Here is a 21,919-nt window from a genome sequence, read left to right on the forward strand (position 1 = left end):
CTTTTTTTTTTTTTAAAGCAATTGCGGTTAAGTAACTTGCTCAAGGTTACATGGCCAGTTATTTTTGGGTGTGGTACTAAGTATCAGAGCCCGGATTTGATCCCAGGTCATCCCGACTCTGGGGCCGGTGCTCTTACTCACTGAGCCACCTGGCCACCCCTAAAATATTATTCTTTTTTTTTTTTAAAGCAATTGGGATTAAGTAACTTGCTCAGGTTACACAGCCAGTTATTTCTGGGTGTGGTGGTAAGTATCTGAGCCCAGATTTGATCCCAGGTCATCCCGACTCTGGGGCCGGTGCTCTTACTCACTGAGCCACCTGGCCACCCCTAAAATATTATTCTTTTTTTTTTTTAAAGCAATTGGGATTAAGTAACTTGCTCAGGTTACACAGCCAGTTATTTCTGGGTGTGGTGGTAAGTATCTGAGCCCAGATTTGATCCCAGGTCATCCCGACTCTGGGGCCAGTGCTCTTACTCACTGAGCCACCTGGAGGCCCCCAGACTTTACTTTTGGGGGTGGCTAGGTGGTGCAGTGAATAGAGCACCAGCCCTGGAGTCAGGAGGAACTGAGTTCAAATCTGGCCTCAGACACTTAACACAAAAACTAGTCATGTGACCTTGGGCAAGTCACTTAACCCTAATTGCCCTCCAAAAAGAAACCAAAAACAATTTTTTTTTTATTTCAAATTTTTCCCCTGTCTCCCTCACTTCTCTCTAAAATGGTAAGCAATTTGATAAAGGCTATATATGTGCAATCATGTAAAACATATTTCCATATTAGTCATACTGTGAAAGAAAGAAAATAGTATGCTTCAATCTGCATTCAGACTCCATCAGTTCTTTCTCTGGATGTGGAGAGCATTTTCCATCAAAAGTCCTTTGGAATTATCTTGGATCATTGTATTGCTGAGAAGAGCTAAGTCATTCACAGTAGATAACTTGTAGCAGCAAGCACCTTAGCACACCCAGAGTGGCTGCCAACACAGGTTCTTAGATCTGCTTTTCTAAAGGAAAGCAACTCAAAATGGGTTAACAATCTTGCTTCAATCAAACATATGTCATTTACCTAGTTCAGGGGAAAAAAGTCAGCACCCCGAACTTCAGAGAATATAAACAAGTTACAAGCAGAAGTTACGAGCAGACAGAGAAACAGATCAGCAGACAGGCTTCCAGCTATCTGACCATTACATCCATACCTAGTCAGTTACCAGAGAGGGAAGCATCAACATCTGGGTTTTCAAAGCTGGGGGGCTCTCAGTGGCTGCCCAGAGTCTTGCCTGGCCAAATCACACAACTCTTCCCAAAGTGAGTCCCAAAACAAAGCCTCACATCAATGTCACAACCCTCATAACCCACTGTCCAATCACAAAGCACCAAGGTGTGGGCATTCCTGAAAATCAAGCCTCCCACCACAGGCTTCATATGACCACATTCAGCCTATTAGAGGGGGCAGAGTATATTTTCAAATCAAGGAAGGTTCCCAGAGTCACTTAAGTCTATCAAAGGGCCTAGGGGCAGGGAAGATCTTAAATTCCCATTCCCATAACATCACTGCACAATGTTGCTGTTAACTGTGTTATCATCTTCTGGTTCTGCTCACTTCAAAAAGTGAAGCATTCTAATGATCTAGTCATTTGAATATTTCTTAATTTATTTGTTTTATGAATTGTGCTTTGGGAGACAGAGGCGTACAATGAGCCAGATCTGGAGGATCAAGTCCCTAATCTGCGACCCACAGGACCAGAAAAGTGCCAATGTCTCTCACCCTCAGGCTCCTAACTTTAGAAATAAGAGGTTTGGACTTTAGAGGTGGGTGGCTTCCATCTCTACACGGGCAGTTGGTGGCACCATAGTGAACACAGTGTTTCGCCTAGAGTTGGGAAGACTCATTTTCTTGAGTTCGGCACTGGCCTCAGACACTGGCAGAGTTACCCTGGGCAAATCACTTAACCCTATTTGCCTCACTTTCCTCATCCGTCAAATGAGCTGGAGAAGGAAATGACAAACCACTCCGGTATCCCTGCCAAGAAAACCTCAAATGGGGTCATGAAGAGTTGGACATGATTGAAAATGACTTAATAACAAAACCACTGCTACCTCTATGATGGCCTGACAGCTTTCTCTGAAGTAAGACATCACTGCCAATCCTCTCTATGTATACAATCATCCCTTGACGTTTTCAGGTTCCACATTTGTAGTTTTGGCTATTTAAACTTGGTCATCAGATAATTTAATGGGGAATTTTAGGGATGATGCTAAAACAATTTTATTAAGTCATAATTGCATAAACACTGTATATGATTAATCAATGTTCACTTACTACCATAAGCATACACACATAAATGTATTATAAACAGTTACATTTTGTTAAAAGTTTCACTCTCTCTGGACATGCCTCCTCTTGGTCTCTGCCTTCTAGTCTCAGTCACATGGTTTTCTTCCCAAGTGATCTTGCCACTAGTGCATTTCCACGGAAAAGGAAATCCCCAAAGCAGCGGCTGAAGCTGCACCTGAGGCTGCCAAGCTCCACCCCCAGGCATGGGGTTAAGCACTTTTCAAACACCGGTGGTTTTTAACAGAGGTTGCAAAGCTAATTAATGACGAAGCCTACAGAACAGAAGACGGTAGGTCGTCCTCATTTTAAATCCAGTGTTTCCACTCTGCTAGGTTATCTCAGGTCAGCTCTTAAGTCCAGAACCAGGGGCAGGGCAGGTCACTGAGGTAGAGGAGGGGTTAAATGACAATTTAACATTTCAATTTAACAAACATTTATTAATGACTTAATAAGTGGGAAGCACAGTGGAAAGCAGGGTGCAGAAGTTTCAAAGACAAAAATGAAAAAGCACTTGCCCTCAGGAAGATTACATTCTGGGGAGGTGCATGGAGAGAAAGGAAGAATCATAAAACATATGCAAATAGGTCAATACAGGAAATATACAAAGTAGTTGCAAGAGAGAAAATGCACCAACCCCAGAGTGGGAAAGGGGCGCAGATGGGGCATATCAGGAAAGGGGGCACCAGAACTATGTTTGGAAGGAAGCTAAGGACTCTACCAGGAAGAAATGAAGAGGAAGTACCTTTGGACCACACAGAGATGCAGGGAAAGGGATCAAGTTGTACAGGAAAAAGCCGGAAGGCCAGTATGACTAGAAGAGAGAATCCTGGAAGGGGACGGAGTGGGAATAAGTGTATTAACTTAGCATGAACAGTAACATGAAAAAAGAAAGGGAGACAGGCGCTGGAATGCAGGAAACTTAAATGCCCAGTGGAGAAGTTTGTTCTTTTCCTAAGACTTCTGAAGGGGTCAGATTTGGCAGCTTAGTGGAAGATATTGAGTGGAGTGTATTGGAGATGGGAGAGCTTAGAGACAAGAAGACCAATTAGGAGGTTACAGGTGGTGATAAAGGGTCTGAACTAGTGCAGAGGCTGTGTGAGGAGAGAAAGAAGGGCAGAGGAAAGAGATGTGAAGGTAAGACAGAGGCTGACATGTAAAGTAATTAAAGTCTGCAAAACCTTTGTATACATTATCTAATGTTAGTCTTATAACAACTATGTAAAGTCCTTATGGTCCCCATTTTACAGATGGAGAAACTAAGATTTAGAGAGGTTAAATGACTTGCCCAGCATCACACAGCTGCTGTTCAGTGGAGTCCAATTCTTCGTGACCCCATTTGGGGTTTTCTTGGCAAGGATACAAGGATACTGCCATTTTCTTTTCTGATTCATTTTACAGATGAGGAAACTGAGGCAAACAGGAGTGACTTGCCAGAGTCACACAGCTGGGAAGTATTTGAGGCCAGGTTTGAACTCAAGAAGATGAGTCTTCCTGACTCCAGGCCTTCACCAACTAGCTGCCCAGGGTCACAGAGCTAATTAAGTGTCAAAGACAGGATCAGAGCCCTCCTCTTCCTGACTCCAAGACCAGCACTTCCCTCACTACATCTTACAGCCTCTCAAGATGGGGGAAGGGGAAGGAGAAGAAGATGGGCAGTAGAGGGAACAAGGGAGAGATGGGTCTGACAAGGGAAAAAAGAAAAATGAACATAATGTGGCACTTTGAGGGATCCCTGGGAGGAGAGAGTTAATGGGACCCAATTCTATATATATCAATAACCGACAAAATGAAATTTCCAGGATTGGGGAATTTTTGGTGATTTCTGAAAATACAATTTCAGTAGTACTTAGATCACAAAGGTGTTGAGGAGAGAAAGGAGATTAAGGAGGAAGGAGAAGTTCCTGCTTTGTCTCCACTGCATCTTAGTTCTATATCCTGTGGTTTTTTCACCCTAAACTCTGTCCGAAGTTACCAGCCCCAGCTCTCCTCACCCCTTTTGGCTTCTGGGCTCCCATTTCCTAACCTTTTACCTATGCAAATCCTACCATCCTTCAAGGCCAAACTTTTTCCTCATTCAAAAAGCCTTATAAGGGGCAGCCAGGTGGCACAGTGAGTAAGAGCACCGGCCCCAGAGTCAGGATAACCTGGGATCAAATCTGGGCTCAGATACTTAGCACCACACCCAGAAATAACGGGCTGTGTAACCTTGAGCAAGTTACTTAACCCCAAATGCTTAAAAAAAAAAAAAAAGCTTTATAGACCATTGCAGCCCAGGGAACTCAACACTTACTGTCTGCCTTCCATTTCATAGCTATAGTGAACTACCTTGCAATACTTGTTAGTGTTACTTAACCTGTTCAGGTCTAAGGCCAGAACACCAAGACTATAGACCGCTGGGCTTGCATTGTGGATGTGTCCAAGAAAAAGTAAAAGTCTTCACTGGCTTTGTCTATTAATAGTTTATATGCTGAAAGAACAAACAAAAACCCACTTCTTTTCTTTTCTAGTTCAATGGAAAATATTAATAATATTTTCTCTAGCCTAAAATCCTTTCTAGATTTTTCCCTGTAGGAAAATGGGTAGAAGGTCAAGTACAAAGATTTAAGTCCTGGGAATGTGATTAAGGGGGATAACCAAACTAATTTCTTGTCTAGTTGGGGTCATTACCTTCAGGGGGGAAGGGGGGAAGGGAGTGATCGATGCCATCCATGTCCCCCTTTCCATTAAAGGAATACTTCACCAATGTTATCACAGCCACAACCACTCCTCTTCTCCCCCCACCCCCCCATCAAGGTGAGTACTATTATCATCAGCATTTTGCAGCTGATGGAGTGAGGCAGAGGTTAAATGACTTGGTCAGGGTCCTACAAGTAAATGTTTGAGGCTGTATTTGGACTCATTTCTTCCTGACCTGTTTCCAGGCCCCGCGCTTTATCCCTTGCGCCAAGGAAGGAATCTGTAGTTTTTAGCGAAAGGTTAAATAACTACTCATCTAGAATATTAACCCCAATCTGCAAATTAACATATTGTGACCTTTTTCGTAGCCAAGATTCCTTGATGAAATGAAGAGGTGAGAGAGGAACATCATGAGAGGAGATGGGGAGAGACCGAATGGGGTGAACTATCCCATATAGAAGAGGCACGGGAAAATGGTGACAATGGAGCGGAAGAACAGGAAGGCCAAAGGGAATGGGCCAACCTTATTCTCATTGAATTTGGCTTGGGGAGGGAATGACATACACACTAAATAGGGCATCTCACCCTCCAGGAGAGTAGGGGGGCAGGGGATGAGAGGGGGGATGATGGAAGGGAGGGCAGGCTGGGGGGAGGGAAGTTGGAAGCATCTACTTTTGAAAAGGGACGGGATCAAAATAGAGAATAGAACAAGTGGGAGATGGGATAGGAGGGAGGGAAATATAGCCAGTCTTTTACAATATCTCTACTGTGGTAATGTTTTACATTAGCTATACAAGTACAACCTATACTGAACTGCTTATCTTCCCAGTAAGGGTGAGTGACAAGGGAGGAAGGGAATGAATCTGGAATTCAAAGTTTTAAAATCAAATGTTTAAATATATATATATTATTATTATTATTAATACTATTTTACACGTAATTGGGAAATAAGATATACAGGCACTGGGGCATAGAGATCCACCATGCCCTACTGAAAAAGTAGAAGGGGGTATGGGAGAAGATATGGGAGAGAGCAGATTGGAGAAGGGGATATCCTGTGGGACTGCTATTTTGGGGCGGTGGGTAGGGGAAAAATGGGGAGAAAATTTATAACTCAAAATCTGGCGGAAATGAATGATGTAAATCAGAACTTAATAAAGCATTTGAAAAATGAAAAAAAAAAGATTTCTTGAATGTTACCTCAAATTGCCTTTGGGTAGGGAAATGTGGGGGAGGGTCCATGGCTGAAGTAGGGGGAACACAGCTGTGTCAATTTGGACATTTTTCTAAGCTAGAAATGCTTACACTTAGAATAAGTTAAAGTCATAGTTCTGGTGCCTAAAACGTATGGTATTAAGACGTTTTCGTCAACAGTACTCATCTTTCACAATCACAAGTATAGTGTCTTACATATGTAGTCACGTGACAAATATTTTTAAATTATATTTTGAAGAGATAGGACGATGGACTAGAAATAAAGCTTCCATACTGTGAAGAGGCAGCTCTTCTCCTTGGAATGGCATGCATTCCTGATCTCATCTCAACTCCCCATTTTCTCTTGTGGATTGGTCCCACTAGTACCAAAGGCTGAAGATACAAAGAAGTATAAAAGCAGTCCCTGCCTTCAATGAGCTCCCAGAGTAAAAAGGCAAACAACTATATACAAATAAGTTATATACAAGATAAAATGGAGAGAATCAAAAGAGGGAGGAACTATCATTAAGGGTGATTGAGAAAGCTTTCTTTCAGAAGGTGGGATTTTAGCAGGAATTTGAAGGAAAGGAAACTGGGAGGCAGGAATGAGGAAGGAGAATGTTTCAAATGGGGCGGGTGGGTATTCCATGAGTTCCCAGTGATCAGGAGATGGAGTCTTGCACTAGTAACAGCCAGAAGGCCAGTATCATAGGACTACAGCGAATGCAGTAGGGGGTAAGATGCAAGAAGAGAGGAAAAGCATGGGTTATGGAAGTTTTTTTTTTTAATTTAAATTTTATTTTTAAGTTTACATTCTCTTCCTCCCTCCATCCCTCACCCACCCCCTAAAGAGGCAAGAAAAACAATATTCATTACACATAAACGGTCATGCAAAATGTTTCCTCCTTAGTATGTTCTGAGAAAAGAAAGGATAAAAAATATGCTTCAATCTGCACTCTGAGTCCATTAGTCTTCTGGAGGTGGATAACATTTTATATCATGAATCCTTTGGAGTTGCTGTGGTGGATCATATATTAAGTAGCATTACTAACTTTCACAGCTGATCATCTTCACATTATTGCTGGTACTATATTCTCCTGGTTCTGCTCACTTCATTTTTTATCAGTTTATAGAGGTCTTTCCGGGATTTTCTGAAACCATCCCCTTCACCATTTCTTATTTCACAATAATACTATATAACACTGATATACCATATCAGTTCACAGCTGGTTATGGAGGTCTTTAAAAGTCAAACAGGATTTTGTCAACAGGAAATCACAACTTTACAAAACTTATGTGAATATTAGATTTATCACAAGAAAAATGAACATGTATGTGGAAGCCAAAGAGTTCACTATTCATACAGAAGTTTACATATTTATGACAGTAGGTCAAAGGGAGGAAGAGGTACCAGAAACCTCCATCTAAAGGTACGTGGCATGGGGCGGCCAGGTAGCACAGCGAGTAAGAGCACCGGCTCCAGTGTTGAGAAGACTTGGAGACCAAATCCCGGGCTCCGACACTTAGCACCCACCCAGAAACACCTGGCCGTGTAACCTTGAGCAAGTCACTTAGCCCCAATTGCTTTAAAAATAAATAAATACATAAAGGTACGTGGCATGAGGGGGGAAAGGTGAGCAGAAGGCAGGAAAAGGACAAAACCCCTCCAGAAGGGAAGGAGGAAGGCAACAGCAAAAGCCACATTCTTTTCTCTTGGAAACTGCTACACTATGAAGATAGGAGGATCTGTTTATTCACAAGGGCCCCAGCTGCACCAGCAATTTCCCAGTCTGGTGAAGACTGACTGGTGCCTGTCTTGACTCCCAAGACACATAGGGAGCCCAGCTTGGGGTACAAACAACAAATTAAGTCAGCTGCGGACAGGGGTAATGACTTTATCCTTGACACACTCAGGGCCTCCTACATTCTCTGGGTCCAGTATTTCTGGAAAATATTGTAAATAAAAAAGACAAGTTCAAGAGACCCGTTAATAGTCCTTAACAATTTTATATTCGATCCTAGAGGTAAGAGGGAGCCACTGGAGTTGACTAACTATGGGGTAACATGATTAGACTTACACTTTAGGAGATCAATGTGACAGATGAATGAAGGATGGACTATTGTAGTAATTTAGCCATGACATGAAGAGGGTCTAGTCTAAGGTGGTGGCGGTGTCAGAGGAGGAAAGGGGGTATATACCGTGTTTCCCCGATAATAAGACCTATCCCGAAAATAAGCCCTCCCCTTACTGTGTAAGATTCCTCTAAAATAAGCCCTCCCCCGAAAATAAGCCCTATTGAGATTGCTACTGTAGTGAAGGTGATCCCCTGCGCTACACGCTACATTATGGTACCCTATGTATGCACTGTCCCCCCCACCCCGGGTGAAACACACGCCGCGCTCTGAGCTGCATCCAATCAGAGCCGCAGCAGTGAGTGCGAGTGCGTCATCCTGTTCTTCCCCAGTGATTTGCTTATTGAATAAAGGTACATTTTTTTGTTCACATTTACCTGTTTATTAAAATTGCTGTCAATGTTCATTAAAATAAGCCCTCCCCTGAAAATAAGCCCTCTGGTGATTTTCTGTCCAAAAAAAATTAAGGCAGTGTCTTATTATCGGGGAAACACAGTATGAGAGATGCTATGAAGGTAGAAAGGACAGGACTTCACAGCTAACTAGATATGGGGGATGTATATGTGTGTGTAACCTTTTGAGAAATGCAAATTAGACATTGTGTTCAATCAACATAATCAGACTTGATTTTTAGGTAAGGCCTGCTAGGAATAACTAAACTTAATTAAGCTATTTTTTTAATTAGTAAGTTGTTAGGGGGCGGCTAGGTGGCGCAGTGAATAGAGTACCGGTCCTGGAGTCAGGAGGACCTAAGTTCAAATCTGACCTCAGACACTTAACACAAAAACTAGCCATGTGACCTTGGACAAGTCACTTAACCCCAATTGCCCTCCAAAAAGCAAAAAAAAAAAAAAGTTGTTAGAATTTAACTTCCCCACTCTTGTGAACCCAAATCCCTTGTTTTATTAAGACTTCTTTTCTGTGTGAATTAAAGTTTACTTTTGTATGTAAGTTAATTCCTCATTTAGACTCATGAAAACTTACAAAATAGTCTATTATGCCCTTTAATCAGACACCTGAGCCAATGACAAAGCTGAGCTTTGATCAAATTAAAGTCACATGGAGTTGAGAACAACTTCAGACCGAATGTTACAAATCAATACAATTCACTATTCCTGTATATGAAAATGCATTCATACCACGAAGACATATTAACCTCATGAATATGTACTTGGATTACTTCCTCTTTTTAAACTACAAGAATGGTCTGTATTCTGACACGGAATTCTTTGGCTACTGAGGATCCATTGACGCTAGTTATTGACAACTGCTAGCTTTGCTAATAAACTGAATGTGCTCAGAATTTTTTTTTGCCTCAGTTTGTTTATTGTAGATTTCTACAGTGACACTTTTTCCTTTCCATATACTGTACCACTCTATCTCTTGACTCCAGTCTTTTCACTTACTGTCTGTCAAGACTAAAATACTCTCCCTCCTTACCTCTACCCTACCTTCCTTCAAGAATTGGCTCAAATTTCAACTTCTGCCTTTCCTAGTTCCCCTCACTACTAATGCCTTCTCTTGTAGATTACCTTCCATCTACTCTGTATGTATCTTGTATAGAGATAGATAGACAGACAGACAGACAGACAGATAGATAGATAGATAGATAGATAGACAGATAGATAGATATGAGTTCATTGAGGGAAGGCACTGTGTTTTTGCATTTCTTTGTAACCTCATTGTTTAGCAGAGTGTCTGGCACACACATAGTAAGAGCCTAATGTTTGTGACTGACATCCCAACTGTACAAGACAATAGTCTTTCCATATAGGGTTCAGCAAAATCTATTTTTATAATCTCTGCATATATTGTTGTACCTGGCTACCTGGTTTTCCCATCCCCCAACCTCAGCCCTCCCTCAGGGAAGTGAGCAGACTGCCAGGTTAGTTCCACCCTTCTCCGACGACGGATGTCCGCCTTTACCCAGTCAGCCCACCACCACAGAGGTGGGAGGGCTTCTGGGTCAGGGAGACCTGTCGCCGGCAGGAATTTCGAGGTGTGTACTGACCAATCACTGTTCTTGGCCTCTGCAAGTTTCTGCTTGTGTAATACCTAACCGTTGGCCACGTGGTATCCCCTTTAAAAGCCAACACATTGTCCGTGCAGACTCACTGTTTGATTTGGGCCTGACCCCGGACAGTCCCTCGGAAAATAAAGTCCACTTCCAAATTTTACTCTCGGGGGTCTCTTGTTTCTCTCCTTTCGGCACAACAACATCTAGATCTTTGGCAACTTATCATAGACCTCTCTATCATCCCTTATACCAAGACAGTCACCATCTCCAGTCATCCCTTACAACAGGACCACCGACTGGTCCTATGAGTGAGTATACTTCAGTGCTCTCTTCATTAGCTGCCTTGGACTCAACTATCATCTTCATGCATATAAACATCCACGTCTATATGCCAGTCCTAGTCTGTCTCACCTAAGTTCCAACCACACATCACAATTTCATGTCCATAGGTATCTCAAACTCAGCATAGAACTCATTATTCCCCCACCCCCACCCCCCAAAAAAAACTTTTCTCTCTTCCTAATTTCCTTATCGGTGATGGCACACCATCCTTCCAGTCACTCACATTTACAACCTTAGAATCTTTCTAGACTCTCTACTGCTTTCTTACCCCTCATAGCTAATTAGATATCAAGTCTTTTCAATTCTACTCAATACCTCTCACTCACATCTACTTCATTCTCTCCACTGACAGAGCCCTAATTCAGGCCTTCAACCTCTCTGCAACAGCCTCCTAACCAGTGTCTCTGCTTCAAGCAATCTTAGTGCTTAGTACTTCAAGTAACTTCCCTTTCCTGACCATTCTCTACCTAGCTACCAAATTGAAATGATTTTTATTTTATTTTTTAATTAATAAGCATCTATTTCCTCCTCCTACCCCCAATTTAAAAGAAAAAAAAACCTTTCATAACAAATATGCATAATGAAGGAAAACAAATTACCACACTGTCCATGTCCAAAAATGTCTCATTCCACATCTTGAATTCATCACCTTGGTAGCAGGAAGAGGGTAACATAACTCATCATCTGTCCTCCGGAATCATGGTTGGTTAATGAATTGATTGAATTTTTAAGTATTTAAAAGTTGTCTTTTTTTTTTTCTTTTTGGAGGAGAGAGGGCAGGGCAATTGGGGTTAAGTGATTTGCCTAAGGTCAGATGGCTAGTAAGTGTTAAGTGTCTGAGGCCTGATTTGAACTGGGGTCCTCCTGACTCCATGGCCAGTGCTCTATTTACTATGCCACCTAGCTGCCCCTAGGCTGTTTGTCTTTACAATGATGTTATTATATAAATTGTTCCGGTTCCTCTTACTTCCTATTTACATCAGTGCACACAAGTCTTCCCAAGTGTCTCTGAAACTATCCCTTCTGTCATTTCTTATAGGACAATAGTATTTCATTACATTCATATACCACAATTTGTTCAGCTATTCCTCAACTGATAGGAACCCCTTAGTTTCTAGTTATTCACCACTACAAAAAAATTTTTTTTAATAATTATTTTTGTACATATGGGTCCTTTTCTTCTTTCTTTAAGCTCTCTGGGGCATAGGTCTAATCGCTGGTCCAAAGCGTTATATTAATATTCCTAAAGAATTGCTCTGACCTTATTATTTCCCTGTCCAAAAAGAGTGGCCCACTTTTTGTGGTTTATCCTTCTTTCTCTTCCCTCTAGGATAAACGGTTCAGTGTTTAAAGTCCTCTACTATCTAGCTCCATCCCTCCTCTCCTGGCTCACTGCATGGTACTTTCCTTCACTCACTCTACATTCCAAACCAACTGGCCTACCAGGTGTTCCCGCTACCTGAGATTCTCTCTTTTATCATGCCTTTGCATAAGTTCTCTCTAGTGTCTGGAGAGTACTCCCTTCTGACATAGACCTTTTAGACTTCCTAGCTTTCTTCAGGGTTCAATCAAGGTTCAACTCAAGCATCACCTCCTACACAAGGTCCATATGGATCTTCACAGTTGCTAGTACCCTCGCGTTCTCCTGAAGCTTGGGTCATAAGGTAGCCAGTTTTAAGACAACAGGCTATAAAAGAAAGAAGAAAAAACAAGGTAAAGGCTATTGAGGGTTTACAATATGCACAGTTTATATTCTAGAAGACCACAAAGGAAAGGCAGAAACCCAGAACAAATTATTTCACTGCATTCTACTGATGAGTTGAAATTGGAAGGGTTTTTGAAGAACATTCATTTCACTCCTTTTCCCCCTTGTTTTACAGATGAGCTTCCTGATCTGTAAACTGGAGTTCTCTTAGATATAAGATGAGGGATTAGATTAAGTGATCTTTGAAAGCCCTTCTAGCTTTTTTTTGGTTCTAAGATTTCTAAGCATTTATTGAATGCCTACCATATACTTAATATATCATATATGCATGTAAAGGCATGTGTATACATACATTTATGTGTATGCTGATATATGCATGTGTATGGTTGTGTGTATAGCTCAAGGGGTTACGGAAAAATGCCACAGAAAGACAAGGCACCCTTGGTTCTGGAGACAAGCCACACCAGTGAAATAAGAGCACAGCGCACAGCATCACGAGCATCGTCGCCCTATGGCTGACGCGGTGCGCAGTGCTTCACACGCACTGACCTCACCTGGACCTCAGGTGAACACTGTTAGGCAGACCCTGCAGCTGCGGTTAATCCCCGTCACACAGAGAGAGATTCCCAAGGCACACAGGTCGACGTCGGGCTTCCTGACTCCAGGTCCCACAGCCACACCTCTGGAGAACAGCCCGAGTGGCTGCGTGGAGAAGGGGAAGCTCTCGAAGGAGGGGGTGGGATGGCCAGGGGGCTGACGAGCGCAAACGTGGGCAGGAAGGTCGGGATGGTTGGGTTTCACTCATTAGGGGGACTGTGCGGAGATGGGGCTGAAGGGGACCATGGATAAAGCTGGGAGGGCTAAGGTGAAGAAGATTAGAGCGTGTCAAAGGGAACAGGATTTCCAGGCGCAGGTTCCCTCCAGAGGAGAACCCTCCAGGAGCAGCCCAGGCACAGAGCCCCCCAAATCCTCTTCCCTCACCCTGCGCATCACCCTGCATCCTCCCCCGCTCCTTGGCAGAGGATGCTCTCCCCGTCTGGAATCCCAGTCAAAATTCTCTCTACGCCTGCGCAGAGAGCTCGGCCAAGCTTAGGGACCTCTTCTGCGCTTGCGCGGCTGTGGCTCAAGTCCGCTTGTCGCTATAGCAACGGGAGACTCTCTCCACCTGCCTCCTCTTTGGGGTGTGGGCGAGGAAGCTCGGAGGGCTCAGAGGCGGCCGCTCCCGTATTAGTAAGTAAGCCAGTAGTAATTATCAGTCAGCCATTACTCACCGCTTCTCGCGCCTGGTGTGTGACTTTGAGAGTCTGGTAGGAAAGCTCCATTAAGCGCTGTCGTATGGGCGCGAGGAAGGAGAAAAAGAGACTGAGCCTTGCCCGACCGACTCGGTAGGTACTATAGTTGCCGCGGGTGAAACCTAGTGATTATGTACCCCGCCTCCTTCGCGATAGGGCAGGGCCTAGGAAAAATGACCAATCATCAGCCAGAGTTGAGCTGGGGTGCCTGTCAATCACTGTGTATAAAGGCCGATCGGCGGTTAGACTTTGTCGGTGAGTAGCCAATCATATTTCAGTTTATGCAACCGCTGGCCAATCGTGGCTTGGGAAGGGCAGTGGCCAAAATGATTGGCAGGGCTGGGCAAGAAAGCTTCCTCCTTAAGCTTCGGGCCGTTTCTTTTATTCTCTCTGATGGTTGAGGTGTTTGTCTCCCTCCCTCGTTAAGTCTCTTGGACCTGTTGCATACCTCGCACTTCGCCAAGTCCTCTCCTCGGTTCTTCCTGAAATTGGCTAGGTTCTCTCTGTCCGCCCCGTCCCGTCCTTTGTCACTCTTCCCCATCTCTGGCCCGCCTTGTAAAGCCAAATTCGGGCGCAGCCTTCGCACTAGTCATTCCTCCATGAGCCTTACCTTCTTTCCTCGCCCGGGTCTGGTCCTCACTGGGACCGTCTTAATCGCCCAGACGTCGCACTTTGCTCTGAACAGTAGTGAAAAAAATAAACGTTTGCTAACGGATTGTTTCTTGAAAAAGATGGCCAGCTCCAAAGGAGCATGAAGAAACGTTTCATTCGGCAATTGTCCTCTGATCTTTACAAATAGGAAGAACGACTTCTATGCATGAATGAACGCCAGACCTCATGGGTGGGTGCTCTCCCCACCCTTCCCGTAGCGTGGCACCTTTATCTTCTCATTCTGTGCAATTCTGGTCTGTGCCCTGATAAAGATCCCTCCTAACGGATTGACTCCTTTGTGCTAGGGGCGTTTCTCTAGGGAATTTTGATATCTTAGGGTTCTTAGACTCTTTTTCATTATGTTTATGTCAGATACATGACTAGGCTACTTCTTTTGCTGGTAATATATGTATTGCATTATAAATGTTTGATTATTATGGTAATATGCATGTATAATCATAGAATTATAGTCTATTTTAAATTCTAAAATTATTGTATTGATAATTATGTATCTAACATGATAGATATGTATGTAATTATTATATTATATGTCATATAGCCTTACAACCTCAAATTATTCTCTAATCTTCTTACACTCCCTCCAATTCCATTTACACTCACAATTATGTAATTATGTTATAATTGTATATAAGAAAATATTGTATATATTTATTAATGTTATGATTTTATAATTATTAAATATAATTATTGTGGTCCATATAATGTAATTATATGTGTACATTTGGTAGAGTCTTTTATAGTGCTTCCTATGCTGGACATCATGGTATTTGTTGTGTTTTTCTTCTCCTTTAAGAACTGTGAAGACACAAAAACAAAACTGCTACTCAACCAACAATATGTCATAACATAAAATTTTTATTTAATCTTTTGATTTCCCTTTTTATTATCATGAAGCTACAAGCTGTGTCATTCTTTGATATTTTACTTGCAGATGTTTTGGAGTCATTCTCTTCTTTTGGATTTATGTCTTGAGACTCCCATTACCAGATTAGCTTTTTATAGTGCTTTTTAAAAAATTTCTTTGCTCATTCTTCCAGTCTGCATACTTGTTGTTAGGACTGGACTCTGGGCACTTCTGGAAGGAAGGTCTGGACTGGATCTGTTGCTGCCTTCTTTCTTCCTTTCTTTCTTATTTTGTTTTTTGGAGTAGAGAAGACAAGGCAGTTGAGGTGACGTGACTTGCCCAAGGTCACATGGCTAGTAAGTGTTAAGTGCCTGAGGCCCATTTGAACTCAGGTCCTCCTGATTCCAGGGCCGGTGTGCTATTCACTTTGCCATGTAGCAGCCCCAGCTTTCTTAGGATATTTGAGTGATGTGTTATTACAGAATATTAGGGACAGCTCAGCTGCAAGCTTTTAGTGTTTTGAAAGTGGTCTGATAGGGGCTGCTAGGTGGTGCAATGAATAGAGCACCAGCCCTGGAGCCAGGAGGACCTGAGTTCAAATCCAGCCTCAGATACACTTACTAGCCGTTTGACCTTGGGTGAGTCACTTAACCCCAATTGCCCTCCAAAAAAAGCAAAAAAAAAAAAAGTGGGCTGATTGAGGACAAAGTTTGATTATTTTCCTCACTGGTCTGAACCCTACAAATTTCTGACTTGGGCTTGGATCTGAGCAATTGCTGCTGGACTCAGCCAGCTGGGACATTCTGCTGGTTCAGGGTGACAGAACTGCACGTTCTCCTGTGGTCTGGGATTCCTGCCCTGGTTATTCCTTTGTGGGCTTCATTTGGGGCTGGAAGCTAGAAACCAGACTCTGTTCTGCTTCTGGGGTACAAGTCATACCACTGTGGCTTGCTTTTGAGCTTGCTCCTCTCTAGGTACATAGCCTATGAACTGCCACCACTATAAAGAGAAAGAATAAGTACATAATGAAATGTTACCTATTTCTAGAAATTATTTTTTAAAAAAAGAACAAGGAAGACTCACCTATCAGGTATGTGTTTGTGTGTGTGTTCACCATAATATCTGTAATCCATTTAATTTTTGTTCTTTGTTGTTTAGCCTTTCCAGTGACTCACATCTTTCTTCTTAAAGAACATATTGATAATACCTAATTCTAAGGCTACTGTAGAGTCTATAAGACTTTGATCATATTTTTCTTATTGCTGAACTACTTTTCCCAATGCATTTCCCATCATCCTCTCATTTTCCTACTTGTGCTTTAAAGTCAGTGAATATTACAGTATTTTAAAACTTAACCTGGAGGGTCTTATTCATGGAATCTCTGTATATATTCCTTTTCCTCTACAATAGATGTCAGTACATAAGCTATAATGCTGTAGAATTATTTTTCACTCTCAAAGGGGTTTCTACTAATAAGTGTATGAACAAATATACCCTAAAAAACAGAGCAGACTGACCCTGATGTTGGGGGTAGGCCAGGAGCCCTAGTACATATAAGGCTTTAGGATTTAAACTGGCAGGAACTTTAATCACTGATTTGTGTAATATGCCTATCATGGACACAGCTGCCTCACGCTGGACATAGACAGTGTGACTGAATAGCAAAGGCACAGGATAGGGGGGTGCATGGCCAAATAAGGGGAGTCATGTTTGGAGGAGTTCACAGAGTGTCTAAATAGATAGCTGGAATGTGGGCAGATCCCACTTCTGCATACATCACTCATCGCACTAATCCCCATAGTGAGATGACTCTGAGATGCCAGGTATGTGACTTTTACCCTGAGGAGATCTCATTGACATGTCTGTGGGATGGGGAGAAGCAGATCAAGGACCCAGAGGACACTGAGACCAGTACTGCAAGAGATGGGACCTTTGCAAGGTGAGTAACTATGGGAATATCAGGAAATGAAGAAAAATATATTTGCCTAGTGTAGCCTGAGAGATTGACCGAGACTGCCTTTTAGCCTAAAATGGAAGCCACAGTCTCTGTCCATCAGAGTCATTATAAGTGCTCTCTTCAAAGTTACCAATGATTTCTTAATTGCCAGATCCAATGGCTTTTTCTCAGTCCTCATCCTTCTTGGCCTCTTTAAAGCCTCTGATACTGATCATCATCTATTTCTTGATGCTGTCTTCTCTCCACATTTTTGGGACCCCATTTTTTCCTCTTATCAAATTGCTCCTTCTCAATTTCTTTCTGCCTCTTCCTCCAGGTCTGCCCCTCAGATCTCTCTCTCAAAACAAGATCTAACTTGTGTGGGCTTGAGAAAGAAACAGAAATGCTCACATTTTCATTTCCTGTCTCTTCTGGTTTTTTCCTCCCCACTCCCACCCCCACTCCTTATTTTCTTTCTCTAAATTTGCCAGTTGTAGGGCTTGGTTTTGAAGTCTGGAAGAAAGAAACAAGGTTGACCTGGGCCCCTCCAAAAAATGGAGGCTCCAAGAAGAGCTCACCAGTAGGAGAAAGGTTGGGTCTTACAGAGGGATGCTCTAGGTGGAGAAAGCCGTAGGAGTGACTGGACATTATAGAGTAAGGAGGCCACAGGCACAAATGGAGAAGTTCAAGTTCCAGGTTGAGACACATGGTTTGGAAGTCTGGAAGCCAGGAACTGGACTCGGAGGGGAACAAACAGTTCATGAGTTCATTAGCTTGAAAGAACTAAAGACACAAAGACATATATTTCCTAGTCAGATGTGAACACAGAGGAACTATTGACTCAAGAAAGGAAGAAGTTTCAAGGATTGTGACATCTGGCAAAAGAGAAGAGAGTAGATTATGGATGCAAGGGCAAAGGAGTCTTGACTAATAATAATAATATACAATCTAGCTATAGAAAGAGCTCCATGAGAAAAGAATACATACATATATATATATGTGTGTGTGTGTGTGTGTGTGTGTGTGTGTGTGTGTGTATGTCAGGGCTCTGTAGTACCAGAGGTGTGAGTTATTTAGGTTATATGTATGTCTTACTACTGTTGCATTCTAAGTTGTGTACACACTTCCCACAGAACCTGTGAATTTTTGTGAGAGAATGTACTCCAGGTTTATGAAGGGAATGTCATGTAGCTGTTAAAAGAAAGATCCTGTTTCAGGCCTCACCTTGGTCAATTAAAGGCAAACTCAGAAAATGAGACAAAAAGAAGTTTATTAGAACCCTAAGGCATCAAGCAGTTTGGACTGGGGCCATCAAATCAAAGCTCTGACCTGCTTTTATAGACATTAGTAGAACAAAGGTAAAATAATCTCAATTGGTACATGTTTTAATGAGGAGGTGGGATAAGTGTCATCCTAGCTTCTCCCCATTACAGCATCACTGGGAGATGAGATCAGTTCTCAGGCTATGGGATTAGCCAAAAGGGGACCTCCCCCTTTCCTGTAGTCTGACTGAGCTCAGTACCCAAAGGCTGAGCAAGGTGAAAATATGGGGGTCTCTCAGATTATATTTTGCCTGACTTTGCATATAGCTACCATTCTTACTATGCTATTTTAGTAAATAACCTTACTTATAGGTAATTATGTCTATGGACTCAGTGTTAAGGGCAAATTCACTGGTGGGGGCTCCTAAACTCTAGTTTTAGAAGTGCAGACCCAAAGGTGGCCCTGCTCTGCAAACTAGCAACAGCCTTAGAGAAGATCACCCAAAGGAAGTACTATTGTCAAAGAAAAAAATATTAATACTGCACTATATATTTTAGGCACAAGTCTGCCAGAAACAATTTTTTTTAATTTTTATTTTCACTCAAAAGTAATTTTATTATCAGGAAGTTATCAAAATATTTTAATTAATTAATTTGTTTACTTTTAGTTTACAACATTCAATTCCACAATCCCATGAGTTTCAAATTTTCTCCCCCTCCTCTCCGTCCCTCCCATGGTGGCATGCAGTCAAATATAGGATCTACAAATACCTTCACATTAAACATTAGTCAGGTTGTAAACAAGGATTATAATTAATGGAATGAACAATGGGAAAGAGGAAACAAAACAGAACAAGAAAAAGAAAGAGAGCAAGTAGTTTCCTTCAATCTGCATTCAGATTCTGTGAATATCTCTTTCCATCATGAGGCTTTTGGAGTTGTCTTATAACCTTAAATTGCTGAGAGGAGTCCAGTCTATCAAGGTTAGTCATCACACACCTTGTGCCTGTAATTGTGTACAAATTTCTCCTGGTTCTGCTCTTCTCACTTAACATCAGTTTACATAAGTCTTTCCAGGTTATTATATGAAGTCACATACCACAATGTGTTCAGCCATTCCCCAATTGATGGGAATTCCCTTGATTTCCAATTCTTTGCCCCCCACAAAAAGAGCTGCTATAAATATTTTTGTACATATGGGTCTTCTCCCCCCTTTTATGATCTCTTTGGTATACAACCCTAAAAGTGGTATTGCTGGGTCAAAGGGCATGCACTTATTTATAGCCCTTTGGGCATAGTTCCAGATTGCTCTCCAGAATGGTTGAATTAGTTCACAACTCTATCAACAATGCATTAGTGTTCCAATTTTTCCACATCCTCTCCAGCATTTATCATTTTCCTGTTTTGTCATCTTAGCCAATCTGACTGGTGAGATGTGGTGCCTCAGAGTTGTTTTGATTTACATTTCTCCAATCAATAGTAATTTAGAGCATTTTTTCATATGCTTATAGATATCCCCAATTCTAATTTTGTCCCAGGTCCTACCTGGATTCACCAAACTGTCACCTGGCTTCAAAGGCAGACAGCTCCCAGTTCCTTGTCCAGCTCTCAAAGCACTTCCTGTTCCACGATGAAGCTCACAGTGTCCAGTCTACCTTAAATCCTTCATAGTCTCTGTTCCTGGGAAGTTAAGACTTAATAAAGCCACAAACAGGCTCAAGAAAAGTACCAGCATCACAGTCATGCTTCCTCAGTCTTCAGCAGCTCCAGCTGGCTCTCCAGCTGGACATCTTTGGCAGCTCCCAGAAGCTCCAGCTGGCCCTCAGACTCAGCAGCTCCTCAGCAGAAGCTCCAGCTGGTTCCAAGAATTAAAATCACTTCACCCAGGTTGCCAAAATCCAAATCATTCTCTCCAGTCTGGGGGGCCTTTCCTCAGTCTCCCTGGTGGCAGCAGCTTCTCTCTCTCTCTCTCTCTCTCTCTCTCACACACACACACACACACACACACACACACACACTCTCTCTCTCTCTCTCTCTCTCTCTCTCTCTCTCTCTCTCTCTCTCTCTCTCTCTCTCTCACACACACACACACACACACACAACATTAGCTCCTTCCTGTTTCAGCCTACATCTTCCTGTTATGTTAGCAACAGGGGATCATACCTTCTGTTTCTTTAACAGAGGTGGATTAATTACTAAGTGCTAAGTACCTCTCTGTTTAGCAATACAAAAGGAACTTCAAATGACTATTACAGCCCCTTTTCTACTTGGAGTAAGCACATTTGCACCTTTTAAAGGGTTACCCCTTTCATATTTTGAGTTTATACCTCATAAAGAATGTTAAACCTTTGAGTTCACAATCTGAGTGGCCTATTAAAAGATTATAAAGGAAGTAAAATATGTGTAATTGATGTCATATTGCTTGCTTTCTCAATGGGTATGGAGGGGAGCTAAAAAAATCATTAAAAATTGAGCTGTTGAGATCTTAACTGAACATCATACTACAAATGTGGTCTGAGCAGGATAGAGTTCTATTGGACTGACAATGACCTGTCTTACTAAAGGTTAAGATCAAAATAGCTTTTTTTGGCAGCCATATCATAATGTTGACTATGTTTCTTGTCCGCTAAAATTCCAGGTTTTTTCCTTTAAAAAAATTATTGCTATCTTTTGTTTTAATGTTACCTTTTTTTCTGAATAAAGAAATATTTTCTCCCTACTTAGCAAATCAGCCCTTTTAACAAAGAATGAAATAGTAATTTTTGCTCTTAGCATTGAATGGTCAGATAAACCATTAACATAATAATAGCTAATAGCTAACACTTATGTAGTGCTTACTATGTGCCAGGTACATATTACAATTATTTTCTCATTTGATCCTCACAACCAACCTCAGAGGTAGGTGCTATTGTTATCCCCATTTTACATATGAGGAAACTGAGGTTAAATGACTTGCCCAGGGTCACAAAGCTGGTTAGTATCAGGATGGATTTGAATTCAGGTTTTCCTGACATCAGGTACAGCACTCTAACCACTGCACCATCTGACTGTGAAGCATCTGGAAGACCTCAGGGTTTTTTTTTTTTTGGATTTTTCATTTTCATTTTATTTTTTGTTTATTTATTTTTTTACTTTCACATTATACATTAGTCAGGTTATAAAGACGGATTGTATCAGATGGAATGAAAAATGGTAAAGAGGACATAAAACCAAATAAGAGAAGGAAACAGATCAGGTATTTTGCTTCCACCTGGATATAAACTCAGTTCTTTCTAGTTCTTTCTCTGGATGCACATATTTCTCTCCATCATGAGTCTTTTGGGATTGACTTATATCACTACATTGCTGAGAGGAGTCCAGTCTATCAAAGTTGGTCATCACACATACATTGTGTCTGTAATTGTGTACAAATTTCTCCTGGTTCTACTCTTCTCACTCAGCATCAGTTTGTATAAGCCTCTCCAGGTAAATATGAAGACAGTCTACTCCTCGTTTCTTATAGCACAATA

The 21,919-nt window shown here is 41.9% G+C and overlaps 1 protein-coding gene across 2 annotated transcripts in view; it reads right to left on the reverse strand.

The window, feature by feature from the left end:
• KATNAL2 (katanin catalytic subunit A1 like 2) overlaps positions 1-13,897 on the reverse strand; it is a 136,084-nt gene extending 122,187 nt beyond the window's left edge. For both annotated transcript variants that reach the window (XM_069104750.1, XM_069104743.1), the window contains exon 1: positions 13,676-13,897. Coding sequence is in view for 1 of the 2 variants with exons in the window: in XM_069104743.1 (XP_068960844.1) it covers positions 13,676-13,726 (51 nt within the window). In the remaining variant the exon portion in view is untranslated. The remainder of the gene's footprint in view (positions 1-13,675) is intronic.
• Positions 13,898-21,919: the final 8,022 nt, after the last annotated feature.

The sequence above is a fragment of the Petaurus breviceps genome, unplaced genomic scaffold (assembly GCF_028583685.1).
Source record: "Petaurus breviceps papuanus isolate PSGF00001 unplaced genomic scaffold, PetGlider_PUasm1.0 131, whole genome shotgun sequence".
Lineage (NCBI taxonomy): Eukaryota > Metazoa > Chordata > Mammalia > Diprotodontia > Petauridae > Petaurus > Petaurus breviceps.